Source organism: Passer montanus, unplaced genomic scaffold (genome assembly GCF_014805655.1).
Source record: "Passer montanus isolate IOZ18808 unplaced genomic scaffold, ASM1480565v1 scaffold149, whole genome shotgun sequence".
Classification (NCBI taxonomy): Eukaryota; Metazoa; Chordata; class Aves; order Passeriformes; family Passeridae; genus Passer; species Passer montanus.
Genome location: NW_024361940.1, coordinates 222,423 through 239,199, shown reverse-complemented (window position 1 = coordinate 239,199; position 16,777 = coordinate 222,423). Strand labels below are relative to the sequence as shown.

The 16,777-nt window shown below is 42.6% G+C and overlaps 1 protein-coding gene across 12 annotated transcripts in view; it reads right to left on the bottom strand.

Annotated features, from left to right (window-relative positions):
- The window catches only part of PAK1 (p21 (RAC1) activated kinase 1), a 102,436-nt gene that overhangs the window by 26,078 nt on the left and 59,581 nt on the right, over window positions 1–16,777 (bottom strand). For 11 of the 12 annotated variants that reach the window (XM_039701074.1, XM_039701070.1, XM_039701071.1 and 8 more), the window contains 3 exons: window positions 7,409–7,626; window positions 2,462–2,562; window positions 855–1,002 (listed from right to left, as the gene is read on the bottom strand). In XM_039701074.1, coding sequence (XP_039557008.1) covers window positions 855–1,002; window positions 2,462–2,562; window positions 7,409–7,598 — 439 coding nt within the window. In that variant the 5' untranslated portion in view covers window positions 7,599–7,626. Of the gene's footprint in view, window positions 1–854; window positions 1,003–2,461; window positions 2,563–7,408; window positions 7,627–13,416; window positions 13,439–16,777 lie in introns of those variants that run through there. The other variant, XM_039701078.1, reaches the window with a different exon arrangement.

Genomic DNA, 16,777 nt, shown 5'->3' with positions numbered 1-16,777 from the left:
TGCACAAAATACTATCAGTGGACTAAATCCCCAGCAGAGGCACTGCAGCTGACTCCTGACTGCAAAATACTCAGTCTCAGCCACCTAAACTTCCTGGAAAAGCAGAGAGGACCCCACAAGTCAACTGATGGGCTTCTCATTTGACTGTCCTGGCACATATGGGGAATATTTGTGTTTTTATCCCTGCTTGGAGCCTTCCTAATTAGTACCAGATCTGGTGACATGATTCTATCTCCCCAAAAGAACCAAAGTAGGGGTTAATATTTAGAAAGGGAAGGAGCTGCAGTTGAAAGGAAAAGGAGTGGTGGTTGCAGATGTCCTTCAGAGGGCAGATAACCATAGAAAGAAGCACAAAACCTTGGCAGTTCCAACTTTTAGAGGAACCCAGCCAGCAATTTTCAAGCACCCAGGCAGCTGAGGCCCATTCCTCAACCATGGCACATGGGAGCAGAGAGACTCTCGCCCCAAGTACACAAAAAAAAACATCCACACCCACCCTGCAAATTGAAACTGGTGCAAAATTTAGCTGCCTGTTTTCTGCAGGGACTGTCATCAGGGGGAACCCAGACCCAGCAGTCTGGGATCTGCCTTCCAGATGCTGGCTGTGAGCATCAGAAAAAGTATGTGTTTGGGAGGCTCAGCCAGCTGACTGACCTCCTCTTTTGCAGCTATGCTGGGCATCCAGATTAACAGAAGAGCATTTTAAAGGGAGAGGGGTGCTTGAGCAGCCAGGGAATCTCATTCACATTATCCTTGAAAAGAGAGACCTACTTGTCAATTAAACAAAAGAAGCCCCACGTGCCCTGACCATAGAGAGCTGGACAAAACAGCCACACGAGACCAACACCATATACCTGTGAAGCTCATGTACTTCTGGCTGTTGGAGATCTTCTTGGAGTTGTAAAACTCCAACACATCCAGCACTGCCTGGGGGTTCTTCTTCTGCTCTGACTTGGTGATGTTGGAAGTCTGCAGCAGACGTGCCCATTGCTCCGGCATTCCCTGTGGGAAGAGGCACCTTGGTAACACACAGCTGGTCTAACGTGCACAAAACATAAGCCCGCTGTCACTGTTCTGCCCCAGCTTCTGGAGTTACACAGTATTGTGAAGGAAATAGGGAGAAAAGAGGGCAGAAGATGAGAGGAAAGAAAAAGAGGTGAATGTGTGCCTCCCTAGCCACTGCCTGTGTTACAAATCACACTTGGGCATGTAAATGTCACTCTGCTCTTAGGTCTCTGGGTGACTCTCAGGTGCTTTGCAGACCAAAATTCAAAAACCAGAATGGAGAAGAACCACAAGGAGCAGTTCAGGAAAAGACTCAAGGAAAAAAAAAAAAAAAACAAAACAAAACACAAAATCCTTTATGCACAGGTATTCCCATACTTACATATACTCAAGAAAGACTATAGAAGTAACATGCACTGCATAGCCTCCAGCACAATGGACATGCAGCACTCATTTGGGTCTTCCCACTAGAGTAGCACTAGAGTTCTTTGGTAACAGCAGTGTGGTGCCCTCTATAACCAGAGCTGGGAGAGCAGAGGTGTTTACTTCACATCTGAAGTTCAGAATTTCATTAGAGGGACATCATTTCAGCCAGAAAATAAACACACCTGGGAAACAGCCAGGCTTGTGCCCTTCCTCACCAGCAGGGATAACAGTTTGTATGGACAAAGTGGCAGAGACTGGGATCCATGAGCAATGAAGTTATCCTTGCTGTTCGAAAGGATGGCTGGACACACCACTCAGGTAATGCCCCACTACCCAGGTGGGGTAACCTGGGCAAGCCTAGAGGCTGCCATGCAAAACACATGTGTGCACATGGCTCAGGGTAGGGGAATAAAGTCCCTGAAAAAGCAGCATATTACAGATAGGTAGAAACACCTTGTTCACAAACAACTTCTGCCGCTAGGAAACACTATCTCATAACCGAAATAAGAGTGAAAATACGATGATGGTGATGGAATACAACTCTGTCTTTACAGTATTTTACATGTCAATAAACAAAAAAAAAAAACATCACACATAAAAGCATCTGACATTTAGCCTTAGGGCAGCACATACATGATCTCTCCTAAGTAGTTGTACACAGCTGTATGCCTCCCAAAGGAAAACTCTCAGAGTCCCACTTGGGGGACACAGACTATGCTATAGACTTCTTTCAGCTCTAGAGGAGGAAGGGAGGGGAAGAGAAGGGAGGAGAGATATATCATGTTTAGCTGACCACAGCAGCCAAAAAAACAGGAAAGGAAAAGTTTGCTGGCAGCCTGAGCACCTGGGATGTGCCAAATTTGACAGTCTCTCAGCATAAATTAGTGGGTAACCTCTGCAGATGTGTTTCAAATGAGATCAAACTAGGTAACAGCCCTTCCAGCATTAATATATAAAAGATTAATGGGCCCTGGCTCCTCCTAGCAATAAGCTAAACCACACAGTTATCTTTTCCTCCAGCTTCACTTACTGTGAATTCTCCTGTGACTGCATCAAACCCCACATGAATCGTGTGTTCAAAGTCTGAAGGGAGGGAGATCTCCGGCCGCTCTTTCTCTTTCTTCTTATTAGCTGCAAGAGACAAAAACAACAACAAATTTTTAAAAATCCATACATGCATCAAGAATTAAAATCTCCCCAATAGCTTCTAATTCACCTACACAATCACCCTCCCACACACATATACTAGTCATAGGAATTTGATTTGAAGCAGACAAACAGCAAGTTTAAAAATTTTCTTTCCACACTTAAGAGCAGCCACAGTGAGTGGACAACAGAAATAAAAATCCTGTAACACAGGACAAGCATAAAAGAAGGAAACTGATATATTCAGTATGTAAGGTATCAACTAATATATCTAGACTCAAGAGCATGAGAGCTATTTACCTAAAATATTCACTCAAACTTACACAGGTCAGAGTCAAAAGCTCTACAGTGGCAGTAAGTGGAAGCCAGTCCATTTTGAACACATAGTTGTATTTGTTGCTTTAAGCAACTTTAAAAAAACCTAACAAAACAATATTATGTGCTTTTAAATATACACTTGCCTCTCGTACAAAAGCCAGGGACAAAATTAACTACAAATACTGCTTAGAAATTGCTTCCTTCATCTCATTTCCTCAAAAGTTTGTGAAGAAACCTAAATATAATGTGGGATTCTGCTATAAAATCTTATGAGCAAAAGCACTTCAATTTTTTTTGCTCACAAAATGAACTAAAGATGGTTTTAATAACCAGCTTTGAAGACATGAGCAAGATAGCAGAATCTGGCAGGTGAGGAGCAGAAGTCATAAAGAAACAGGGAAGGAAATATATCAAAGCAGATGCACCCTGCAAATTTTAAACTGGGTTTAAAATTTCAAACAAGATTATCATTATGCATTGGATTAAGTTCATCCATATTCATTATCTATTAAAGACTCCACCTTCCTTTTAGTATTTATTGTATTCCAGAAATTGAGATTAGTTTAAGGAAGAACCACATTCTAGTCGGCTTTGCTGCTGCTTGCATTTTAAAACCAGTGAAGCCAGGAGAAGGTGAGCAAACCACTCACATTTCCCAGCTGCTCCCCATTTTTATCCAAAGCCAAACAGAATTTGTTTTGTGGCTGACATTCCCCAGTGCACTTTTGGCAATGTGAATGCCAAACCCCAGGTATTTGAGAAACCTGCAAGGCTAACACTCAGTATAGCAATTCTTCAAGACACTGCTGTGGTTGGTTGTGTAGAGAGGCTCAGGGCTGGCCCCAAAGGACTGAATCCCATTTCCTTCAATGCCAGTTCTGGCACTGTTCTCTGTATCATTACAGAGCTACAGTTGCACAGAGTAATTTTGGAGAAAGAAAAGGATCAGATGCTCCATTTGGGACACAAAGATGGAACAGATTGTTTTTGATCCCTCTTTCAAACAAAGGGAATGAGAGAAGCTGAGTCACAGAGGAGTGACAGAGTTGCCAAGGGGAAAAGAGCCATGCTGGAGGAGCCATCCCTGAGAAGGGAGCGAGGAGGAGACAGGAGCAGCTGCTGGTTAGCAGATGGTGAGCATCTGCAGCACAGAGGCTGCTGCACCATTAGCGCTGGATGGAAATGAGAGGCAAAGAGGTGCAGGGAGTGCCACCAGAGCCACCATATTCCATAGGCCTGCCTACAGGATCAGTGCACTCTTCCAAGCCAAAGACTGAGGTGCCATCTCAGCCTAGAAGTCCATTGCTCAGGTGAGCAAGAAGAGGACACCTCTACCAGCACCACTGTGCACGAGCTCCACACAGAAAATGAACACCCACACGTGATCCAGGGACAGCTACCACCACAGAGCTGAACATACTCCTAAACAAAGCTTAAGGGCATTAGGTTGTTATCCAGAAGTCTTAGTTTTTTGGTGGTTTTGTGGTTTTTTTTGTTTTTGGTTTTTTTTAAATTTCCATATTCAGGCAGATCTGACAGATCCAAAAGCCTAAACATTATTAAACCATTAGTAATACAATTGTCTTTGTAAGCAGATATTTATGTCATAGCAGGTGGTATAAGAGAAAAAGAACTAAAGAGAAAGGCACTCCCTTTAAAGTGATTGCATTATCCTTGCAATGAGCTAAAAAGACTTGAAGAAACTTAATCTAAAAAAAAAATACAAAAGAGAAATAATATATTTAAGATGACCTGCTTACTACCACCAAAGGCTTTATTCCCACAAACACCTCATCACCTTCTCATTCACAGCCTTCCATGTTCAACGCTGTTACAAGAGCCTCCCATAAATTTTCCTTACAATGTTCTGGCAACTGGAGCTGCAGCTGTGAAGGATGATGTCTGACCATGCAGTGTGGCCATGCTGAAGCACACTGAGATGAGAAAGGTCTTGACCACAGCTAACATGGAGTAAAGTGCTCCCAGTCACTATGGAAAGGCTTCTGGTTGCTGCACACTGTCATCTTGTGGGTAAAACCTTGCCTCTGTTTGAAGCTGCAGCTGAGCTCAGCAAAGTTCAAAGGAGATAAATGTGCTCCATTCAAGCCAGACTGACACCCAGTTAGACACCGATGAGCCCCCTGAGCCCAGGAAAATTCAAAATATTCACAAGTCCTGCTGAGAGCAACAAGTCACACAAGCTCTGCATCCTATTGGGCAGGACCCACTCAGTATTAAGCCAGCAGGTTTGTGGTTTAGGCTTGGACAGAGGAAATGAGGACTACAAATTACATCCTACATTTTTCAGGCAGAGCATGACACCTCCATAGCTGCTTGGCAAGGGGTACAGTTCAATGCAAGTGTGCAAACATGCATGAGGCCCTGGATTTATGCCCCATGTGTCCTTTGCACAGCACCTCTGCTCATGTACAGGGCTAGCACAGATTTGCTCAAAATTACTTTCCTCTAACTGAATGGAAACCAACTTCCCTTTAAAAAAAATAACAAAACTTCCCTTTAAAAAAAAAAACAAAACAAACCTAAAAAATAAAACCCAAATTATTTCAGGCACAAAAAAGAGAAGTGTTGTGAACACTGAAGAATTTCCCTACATTTAAGAAGCCTGACACACTAGGAATTTAGCTGTCACCATGAAACTAGAAGTCTTCATAAGATGGAAATCAACCAATTTGAAGTGAAGGTGACAGTGTTAAAGGAATTTTTTGCTCAACAGGAATTAGAGGACAGAAGCAATCATTCTCGTTTGGGCAGGTGTATTGCAACAGAAGGCTCTGCTGGGCTTGGCTAAACAAAAATCTCTCATGTCTTGAAGCATCTGCCATGTTGGCCAATCTTCAGTAAACATGGGCAGCATTGGATCAGTTGCAGTCTGTCTGTGATTTTCCCCAAAACTTCATTTTTCTCCTTGTTTGTAGCTTTCCTTCATAATCCAACTCAAACTAGCATTTCAAGTTCTACTTCTTTTTCCCCTTTACAAGTTTCAGGTGATTTCTTTGATCTCTGGAACAGTTCATCCTAGAGATTTAAAAACTCCTCTCCCTTAAGTAAGTCAACACAGAAATCCTGCAGCTTTTTTAGGATTCAGACTCATAATGGGAAGTTCTAACCCAGACCTGGCAGATTTTTAGCATTGAGTTTATGAGTTTCTGGATTGCAGGTTCAAAACCCCACATTTGTAAAACAATCCAAAGTTGCCAGAAGAATCAGATAAGGATAATAATAATGAATTCCACATTCAATTTGTAGAAAAATGATCCACCACCTTGCTTATTTAAATTAGTGAAGCTATCATTTCAATTAGTCTTTTCACTAATAAAAATTAGGAGGCGGCCTCCCTCCTGAAGGCCAGGGAGTTGAAGATATTTAGTCTTGACTTTAGTTACCCAGTGCTTAGAAACCACTGCAATACAGAAAAAGCTGATGTATTATGAAGAGGAACTCAAAAAAAAATAGGTCAGATATAAAAAGAAACCAGCACATATTAGGAGAGGGGGATTTTTTCTTTTTTTGTATCACTTCAAAAAATTCATAGGAGAGAGGTTTTTTTTTAAAAATATCCTCATACTAAAAATTAGAATTTCATGTACAGTTCACAGTTCCTATCTCTTTTTCCATCTGTTACAGTCCCTTGAACATTAAAAACTCCTTCAGTTCACAAGAAGTATGCAGGAATTTTCAGTGACAGATTGTTCTTAAAACCAAGTAGACCATGCCTGACCCAGACATTAGAACAGAGTAAATGGGCTTGAGGAAAAATATGACAAGTCTAGTAGGAGATTGCATGTTAGTCTTGTATAACTCAAATTATTTGCTGTTTAAAACAACAAAACAAGCAAATGACCTCTCTCTGCTCTCCACCAATTGTCAGTGCCAGCTTTATTGGCCAGCTTGTAATTGGCACAAAACCTTATGATATTCAAAAACATTATTGACAAGTCAAGCTGGGAAGTAAAAGAACCAGTCCCAGAGTTAGTCCAGGTTTTCAGGGACAGTGTTTATAATTTATGGGAAAGGCAAAATAAATTTAAAAAAAAAAAGCCTACAAGAAAAGGGGCCTAAAAGAGACCTGCAAAGGGATTTTGACAAGGGCATGGAGTGATAAGACAAGAGGGGATGAATTAAAAAGAAGAGAGGGCAGGTTTAAATTAGCTATTAGGAAGAAATTCCTCACTGTGAGGGTGGTGGGGCACTGGCACAGGTTGTCCAGAGAAGCTGTGGCTGCCCCAGCCTTGGAAGTGTTCAAGGGCAGCCTGGATGAGGCTCTAAGGGACCTGGTCTCGTGGAAGTTATCCCTGCCTATGACAAGTAAGTTGGAACAAAATGATCCTTAAGGTCCCTTCCAACCCAAATAATTTTAGTATTCTATGATCCTATGAAAAAATGAGATGGATTAAATGTTACAGGATTAATCATCAGAAACAACATATCTACAGTACCTTATGTACCCTGAAACAACCAAGACAGGTTTAGTAGAAGAGATAAAATACTGTACTTTTATCTCCTGGCAAGATAGATCGGTAAAATCGATCCTTCCTCTTCTTTTCTTCTGGATTGGGAGGCAGAGGTTTTGAGCCATGGTTTAAAGTCCCAGGATCTTTGCTTCCCGAACCAATCATAGTGCTGGTATTTCTCATTGGAGGAGCAGGTGGTTTGTCTTCTGTTTCAACTCCATTGTTAGACATCTTCAGTTGGGGAGGCCGTTACTGGGAACTGGAAAAGAAAACAAGTTAGAAGCCATATTTATTTATTTATTGTAGACTAGAACCACACATTACCAAGTAAATCACAAGTAGGTATTTGCAGATGGACCTGCAACCTCAGCCCAACCATTAACCCAGCACTGCTGTGTACACCATTAACCATATGCCCAAGTGCCACATCCACAGGCTTTTTGAACTCTTCCAAGGATAATGACAGCAACACAAACCCAACATAAAAATTTGTGTCAGCACAACAAATTCTACTCAAGATCCCTTTTTTTTTTCCTATTAATAAGACTATGCTTGAGCATTTGCATTATTGATCACTGAGAAAAGCCTGTTTCAGGGTACAACAAATTCTCAAGCAAACCATGGAGCAGAAGTGCAGGGTGAGAAGGTAAATATGATGTAGTGAAGACTAAGGATACCTGAGAGGAGCCAACAAGTTTCTGAGTTTGTAATACCTCTCAGATCCATGCTAGTTCTCCTAAAAATTATGTCAAAAGGTTTGCATCAGTCTCCAGCACAGCACAACACAGAGACTGAAGTTTGTACTCAAGAGTTTTGATGCAGCTGCTCAGGCTCCTTTGCTAAAAAGCTGCTGAGAGGGTTCAGAAGCAGAAATGGCCACAAAGCCCTGAGCCGTACCGACTCAGATGCAGGGCCACAGCCCTGGATTGTGCCAAGCCAGCCCTGGCCTTTCTGCAGTAACGGCACACTTCAGGAGCAACTCCAACTGCAAGGAAGCTGATTGCATTTTTTTTCTGTTGGGAGGGTCAAACGAAACTAGATCCCCAACACACACTTAAATCCATAAGTAAATAATCCCTGCTGTGCAGATTTAAAGACGGAAGCTTGGGAACAGGGTAATAGATTATTCTGCAACAGCTAACTTGTTCCACCCAAATGAGATCAGCATTACTCCAGGCACAGCCCGGCTGCAGCAAGATCCTTCTGGAAACTAGAATTCATCTGCACTATGTTTTCTTTCAAAAGTAAGTTGGGAGTTAACTGCTGAATAAAGACCAAAGTGGGAACAATTTCTGTTTGGGTGGAAAAAGCAATTCAACAGCTTTACCACTTTCAGAGGCAGTAAGGGAAGTTGTTTCACTCAGGGAGAATTACAGGGTGCCAGAAAGTCAGAAGCTGTTTGCTCTCTGCAAGTAAGAAGTTTAGTTATAAAGCTGAGATCACTGCTGACTGGCCAGGGAGCCACTTTCCATAGGCTGGACTCAGTGTGACACTGAGTCACACTGAACAGATCTCACCAGCACACCACAGTCCTATGGCCACGCAGCACCCAGCCAGCCTTCAAAGTCTTCCTTAGCCAAGCTACTGATCCTCAGTGTAACTGGCAAGCTTTGGACCCAGAGCACACTGCTCTCACTGCTGTGGGGAACTACGGCAGGCAAACACTGGCCACAGAAGTTGCTCAACAGCAATGTGCCAGATTTTGCCAAGAGCAGAGTTTCCCTGTCGTCTGCCAAGCCATGGCTGGCCTGCAGCTCCACCTTTGCTTCCACTTGATTGATTCCCAGTTTCTTCACAGTTGACCTTAAATGGGAGGGTTGGCAGTGTTGTACAGCCTGCAAGGCTTTGGGCAAGTCTTCACACACAGGGAACTTTATAAAAGGTCTGACTCTAGCCCCATTCTCTTTCCAATACACTATGCAAAGGAATATTAAATGACAGACTAGCATTTGGGGATTGTTTTTAATGGTGGGACAGCTTTGGCATTTGGGAGGGGTGGGGGGAAATTATCTGTGCACTTGTCTGGGTGTGTCCTCGCATGTGCCCTGTGCATGTCCCACCACTCACACTTCAGCCTCATGCCATTCTCGGGTATAAAACAGAACTAAGTGACAGCTGGAGTGCCAGCCATAAAGTGGTTGGTGCAAATGAATACTCTCCCTGCCTAAGCAGTGGAAAAAAGTCAAAGCTAAAACCCAACTGATAATTTTGGCAGCCACTGCTGCACAAGTATCTTGTGAAACATGAAGATACTGAGGCCTTCCTGATGGGCTTTGCACATCACAGTGTCAGTGGCTGGAACTGAACTGGGACAACTAAACCATTCAAAACAACCTAAGCAGCAGTGTCCCATAAAAGATGCAGTCTCTGCTTTGATCTTATTTAACTACAAAAGAACAAATTGCCAGGAAGGTGCTAGGAATATACTGCAAACAGAGAAGCAGAAAGAAAAGGAATGTTAGCAACCCTGTGCCTGCCAAACAGACCTCCCCAAGAGTGGCACCACATTTGCTGCTCTAACAGCCTGATTTACCCCCAGCAGGGATTTGAATAAAGTTGCATCCAAAGATTTCCCCATCAGCCAGACTTCCTGGAGCTGCAGGCATGGCTGGGATGGAGACTGACTCACTTCTGGGTCCCTCTCCCACTGAGCAGAGAGCTCAGTATACCTGCTGTCAGAGGCACAAAACTAAACAGGAAGGAAAGACTAAACAGAGTAAAGTTTACTAAGTTGGGGAATGGATGCAACATCAGACCGAAATAGAGCAGTATGTGGCTCCAGGCTGAAGAAAAAAGTGAGAAGAATAAAAAAAAAAAGCCCCAGATTACAGCCAAAGGCTGGGCTAGTGTTGGGAGGAAAAAAGGAAAAAAAGGAAAAAAACCCAAAAAAAAAAAAAAAAATAGTATAAGAAAGATCTCTGAACAAAAAAAAAAAAAAAAAAAAAAAAAAAAAAAGAGTATAAGAAAGATCTCAATGTCAAGCATCCTCCCTCTCAGTTCCACCAGTGCAAAACCCCAGGGACATCTGCTCTCAGTTTCTTCAATATAAGAAAATTTTTCAAAATCCCTCAGCCAGAAAGGATAGCTCACAAGTGAATTACTGTTTCACCGCAGGGATAGAAACTAGCAATACAAGCTCTTGTTTATGTTACATTATTCCCTGAAAGAGAAAGTAACTGCTGAGAAGTTACATAGTTTTACAAGCAATATTGTTTCACACCTATTTGATAACTGCACCTTTGCTGTAGGCAAAGCCTATAGTACACCCTCTCATTTTCCCTCCATCACTCAAGTTCACAGACCTTTCTTTTCATCAGAGTCTTATGTTTGGAGTTACATTAGCTGTTTGGAGATGGGGGAGTGAGAGAAACCCCTTGATCCATAAAACTAAGAGACTCAAATTCCACAGAAGTTACCCCCTGTAATAGCTGCACTAGAGGGTTCCCAAAAGCCTTATGCCACTATATATTTAAAGGGAAAACTAAAAACCTGCTTGAGTGAATCTCCCCACCGCAATACAGAGGTCATATGCAACATCATTATACTTTCAACTTCTATTGGCTTCAAAGTAGGTAGATGAAAGCCTCTTCTGACAGAATTATACCCACAAGCCAGAGCTGAGAGCCCAGAGTCATGCCAAGTGGTTACAGAGGTACACATCTCCCTCACTGCAGCCCAGCTGGCTGTACAAATTCTCTTCTTCCTAAAATAATCTCCTGCCAATTCACAAGTAAGCAGGTTTTAAACAAACCCCCTCATGTAGGCTCTGCTCAAATTGAGAGCACCAGGCAATCTCTTCCCCAGCCGGCAGAACATCAGTGCTAGGCCACTGAAATGAGTCACCCAGCTCGGCACAATCCATTCCAACAGGAATGCAAAGCATCGCTGCACTGAGTTATTTCCTTCTTCACACCAGTACGACTCTGCCTTGAGAAATCCATCTTAAGTTTCCACGCTGTGATTAAGTGAACAGTGGAAGCAATGAAACAGTTCATGAACTTTTCAGCCAGAGTCAGATGAGGGAATACATTTTAGCTGCAGACACAATTATTCTCAACTACTACATATATTAAAATACCAGCACTCAAACCAAACTCCGTAGACACCACTAGGAAGGCATAGCTGTAATGTAGGATTATTGTTTCTGCAGACATTTGAGAATACTGAAAGTTTGAGTTGTTTCAGCATACAGAAATCATGAAAAGTTTTATTACATACTGCAATCTGTGACTGCTGTAGTCAAGTTATGGTTGCCTTCAATGCACCCCTGTCCCTTCCCATCAACTTTTGCAGCCCATTAACTACATATCAGTGCCCCAGACTCAACAGAGTCCAACTGCAGACAGGAAAAAGACAGACATCAGATAGAACAAGCAGAAGTACTGAAGAGAACACAGCACCTACAGATGCCAAGAGCGGCATCCAAGAGCTCAGAGTTCATTCACAGATGCAAAGATCCATGCAGATTTGCTGATCTTTGTTAAGAAGATATAACGCAAAGAACAATCACAGAATCATCAAGTCTGAGCATTAACACAGCACCATTGTGTTAACCACGAAATCACACTCTCAAGTGCCACATCTGCATGCCTTGGAAATCATGTTTATGCCTAAACTACAGGCATAAACTGTAGTACAGGCACAGCCTCCTGAGACATTCACCTCGCAGAGTGGGACCCAAAAGTAGGTGGGACATTCTGACCCTACTGTAGCACACACACAAGCAGAAAAGAGAGAGAACAAAGACCCTCTATGTATGTAATTTTTCCTTCCACTTAACTTAAGCACATCATTTGAAACCTGCTGCTCCACACTGAACTCTAAGTTTCTATCAAGCTGCTTGTGTTCTCTTTGCATTCCTTAGCAAGACTGACAGATGACTGATTGCTAAAGCAGAAAGCAATTAAAAAGTCAGAAAAGCTGAAACCTACGCTACAGTAGATGCCATACAGATAACTACGTCCAATGCATACTAATTGCAGGAGTCAACATGAAAACTCATAAAAGAGACATCTATAATTCAGGCAGTCTGGCAAGAGAGTAGCTGTAAGTTACTCACTACAACTTACAGAAGAATAAACTATATTAAACAAGATGGGGAGGAAGAAGATGCTCAGCAACTGCTCTTTCCTCTCTGCCTACTACCAAAAGGAAATCTCACATTTTTGCAGGACAATAGTATTCTATTGTTGGCAAGGTGAGGAAAGGGTGTCTTGCCCACAAAAAAAAAACAAACATAGAGAGACAGAGAGAATCTTGACCTTTAATTGAGTTGATCCTGATCACAACAAGTGTTTTACCTCTGCACCAGTATCCCTGCATCCTTCCATCCCGTGGCTAGAAATTGCTTGTGTGCACACACACACACAGTTAAAATCACCTCCTTCATCCTCACACTGCCCTGGTGAGAAAGGGCACAGGCTGCGCCCTGCTCTGTTCAAACACACTGCAAGCAGCAGATTCCCTCCCTGTGTGTCACGCTTCCATACAAATCCCAGCAGAAAAAGTAACATCAGAGTTTACCAGCTGGGTTTCCACACAGGATGAAAAGAAGTAATTCGTTTTTTATTACTTTACGCGGGACTAAGTCTCAAACACCAGTCTCACGCTGAAGGAAAGGCACCCCACGCCTTCCACCTGAAAAGGAGGCAAGAGGTGTCTTCTTCCTCCACCCAACACCAGATGGGACCTGGAACACATGCTGTCACAAAAATGGCAGCTGCAACACACATACTCTGAGGGAGGAGAGACCAATCACTGCATTTAGAGATGATTAAAAAAACCCTCAGAAACCCGAGCACGGAGCTGTCTCCCCAACCAGTTACTGCACAGCTGAGCTCTGTGTAAATGTGCCAATTAAACCAAAAAAGGCAAGGACCAGCAAAGCACCAGCCCAGACCCTGCATTTACATGTAAACTACAACAAAAACAAAAAAATAACAACAGATAAATAACACAAGCCTCCAACAGACTAAACAACGGGTTTGCATAAAGTTCTAACAAATAATTACAAAACAGCAGTGTTTGCTCATGTCTTTTTAGAACTTACCTGTTAGATCCCTGCAGGTGCTGCCAACACCTAAAGACGCAGATGAAATCTCTAAATTAAATGAAAGAATAATCTCTCAACATCAGTGTACACGTAGAAGAGAATGCATCCACTGCTACAGCACGGGTGGGTGGGTGGGTGTGAGGAGGGGGAAGGGAGACACTCTCATGGCAGATGGCCAACTACCAGTTGCAGTCTTGCTCCACTGCCAGCATTATTTCCATAGTGCCAGACATAAAGGATGACTGACCGCTTACAACTCAACAGGAAAAGCTGGGCAATCCCATGGCTTGGAATTTTAAAAGCCAAAAGTCTGGACTGTCCATTTAAAAAAAGCCTTTAATTCAACCCCAACAGTTTGGCTAAATGCAAGGTGAGATTCCCTAGTCCAGATTTTGCAGGAAAATATGAACATTCCTGCACTGGGCAGGAGAGCTGCAAAATCTCTCCCTGGGCAGACATCCATGCTAACCCATCCTGCTCCACAGATACACCGCTAAAGAAGAACAGACTAATTATAACCACTCGATTCCTAGCAACAGAGTTCTCCTTTCATTCAAGTTAAGGAAGCTTCTTTCTGTTTTGCTTGAAAGAATCAAGGCCCAGCATTCACCAGCTTCCACAGTGTGGGCCCATGCATGACCACTGTGACAGTAACCCAGGCACACTGAGGGTTTCAGAAGAACTGAGGCAGGTCAAGCCCTTTTCACCACATAAGGCTCGAATCCAAAACCACAGAGAGGCAATGCCAGCTTAAATTGCCGTGTTTAGACTTGGCTTCAGCTGTTGCACAAATAAATGGCCATGCCAAACAATAACGACTTCACAATCAATGCCAGCTATGCCCAAGCACCTGGAACACATGATGAATTCCCCTTAATTGTGCTCGAGTACTCAAACTTGGAGAACTGCAGGGATCAGCTCTGGCTGATCCTATCCCTGGGCAGCAGCCTCCTCATTTTGACTGAGCATTTACCCACTCCTAACAGTGCTTTTAAACAGCCCAGGAGAAGTAAATGTCATCCATATTCAAGGAGAAAAAAAAAATCCAAGCTGCAACAGAAAGAACCAAGAGTATCGCTTTTAAAAGTTCTCAGCCCACAAATCATCCTCCTTGTTTCCTCATCTCCAGAAGAGCTGCCTCCCCTCCCCCAGCCTACATGCCTGAACAAGCAAGTTTGCTGTTGCAGATGTCAGGACAGGCTCCCTTTTCCAGCACAGCAGAGAGCAGCCTTGGCTCCGGTTCTGCTTTTGCTCACAGGAGGGCAGGGCTTCAACCATACAAGTCAAAGCAGTCACTGGAGTCGGAGCTTGCTAAGCAGGGTGGGAAAAATAAAGGCCTCTTATATTAAAGCATATCCAAAGCCCATATAAGCAGGTTTCCTGGAGGAAATCTGTGCTCCAGAGGAAATGACTAGATGCAGCATAAAGAGAATATATTAATGCACACAGTTAAACCCACCCCCACTACTCTTGCCTAAGTTACTTGGCTCAGAGTCCTAACTACACATTAGCAGCAACAGCAACTGAGAGCAGCCAAATCATTAATCATTTTTCCATTCAAAAGTTTCCAATGCAGGAAGATGGACATGGAGCACAGGGCTCAGAATTAAGCCCTGCTATCTCCCAATGTGAAATAATTCCCAGTACAATGTATTCACACTTTAAATACATGTTTTGCAAATGTTAGCATTTGCAAAAATTGCACCTTTTTAAATCCAGAGATCTGTCATTTAGCAATGGGGGTGGGGGTAAGAAACATATAAGAAAACAAGAACGTTGTCAGATCGAGTCAACGACATCCCACAGGCACAAAGGACACCGCAATGCAGTGGTTAGCAAAAAAAGCCACGGTACATAAATAGATAAAAGTTTACATTAACCTGTAAAAGCTCAGGTTTTTTTCTGAGGTGAAGAAACACTGAGACACAGAGACCTGCAAGGAGGAAACCAATGTTCTTAAAAGCAAAACTCATTCAACTCCTTTGCTGCTGGGAAAGTAAAGAGCACGAAGACAACCCAATTATCATTAGTGAATGAAACCACCCAAGACCCTCAATTAGACTGAGGGGAAAATGCCACAACAGTTCAGTGCTAATTGGAAATGCAAACATTTATCATCAGAGTAGTTCTTGCTCCTGTGTATAGCTCCATTGTGCTCATTGCAGCTAATGACAGTAGGAAGCCCAGTGCTCCATAGTATTTATGTAATGACTGGCAAAACTGTCACATTCCCTTAATTGCTAGCCAGCATTTTCATACTGGCAGTAGATTTCAATTAAATAAAATCACAAAGATTGGTTCAGTTTCATGTTGCTTTGTTAACAGTTTTGGTTCTTCAAAGCTGGGAATAGAGGGGAGAATGAATAGTTCTCCAAAGACAGGATAAGCTCTGCATCAAATATGAGGTTTTTGTAGACAAACTGAACTTAGAGACAAGCACCATCAAATACCCAGCACTGCAAGACCTAATTTAATATCAGTGAAGACAAGAAATTTGAGAACTGCACATAAATCTGCTTCAGGTTTACAGTGATTACTCCTTCAAGTGCAATCCATTAAATGCTCTATATGAGCAGTTCACTTACAAGGCAAAATGAAAAAGCCTAAGGTGGCTTGTGGTTTCTACCCTAATTAAACTGTCACAGTAGTCTTTTGCTGCAAGAACACCACCTCTGTGTTTATAATTATATACTATCTAGCAAAACTCCCTATTCTGCCTGCTTTGATTCCAGAACATACAGGAGGAGCCATAGTGGCAAGGTCTCACATCCCTACACTTCCTTACTTGTACCAAATGCGCTGCAGAGCACTAACTAGCCCATTAAGAATCATCATCGTTTAATTTAATGAGCAGCAGTTTGTTTTTAGGAAGCACCATCAAGCCTTTTATCACATCATTTACTCAGATTCCAATCATACTTACTGTATGTCAGTAGAGAAAAGAAAGCTCTGTAGGACTGGCACAAAGGAACTGCTGTTTCTGCAATATATTACAACCAAGTCTGCATTAGTGCTCAGTTAAATAAAGCCCATGAGCCAAGTGAACTATTTTTACTCCACTGAACAAAAGGAAGTATAACAACATCATTTATTACAGTGGCAGGCCCATTTTAAGGCACTATGTAATTAGGAGTAGGAGTTAATTGCAAGGCTAGATATAGCAGGCAAGGTTTTCCTCAACATCTTTGAGCAAGGCTTTTCTGGGGCACAGATCTTCTAACCCTCTGTTCTTGCTACAGTGACCTAAGCAGTTTTCAGTAGGATGCATGGATCTTCACTGCTACCTATTTAAAACTCATTCTTTCTCAAGAAGCAGCAGCACTGCAGCCATAAAACCCAACCCAGAGGAGACTGACTG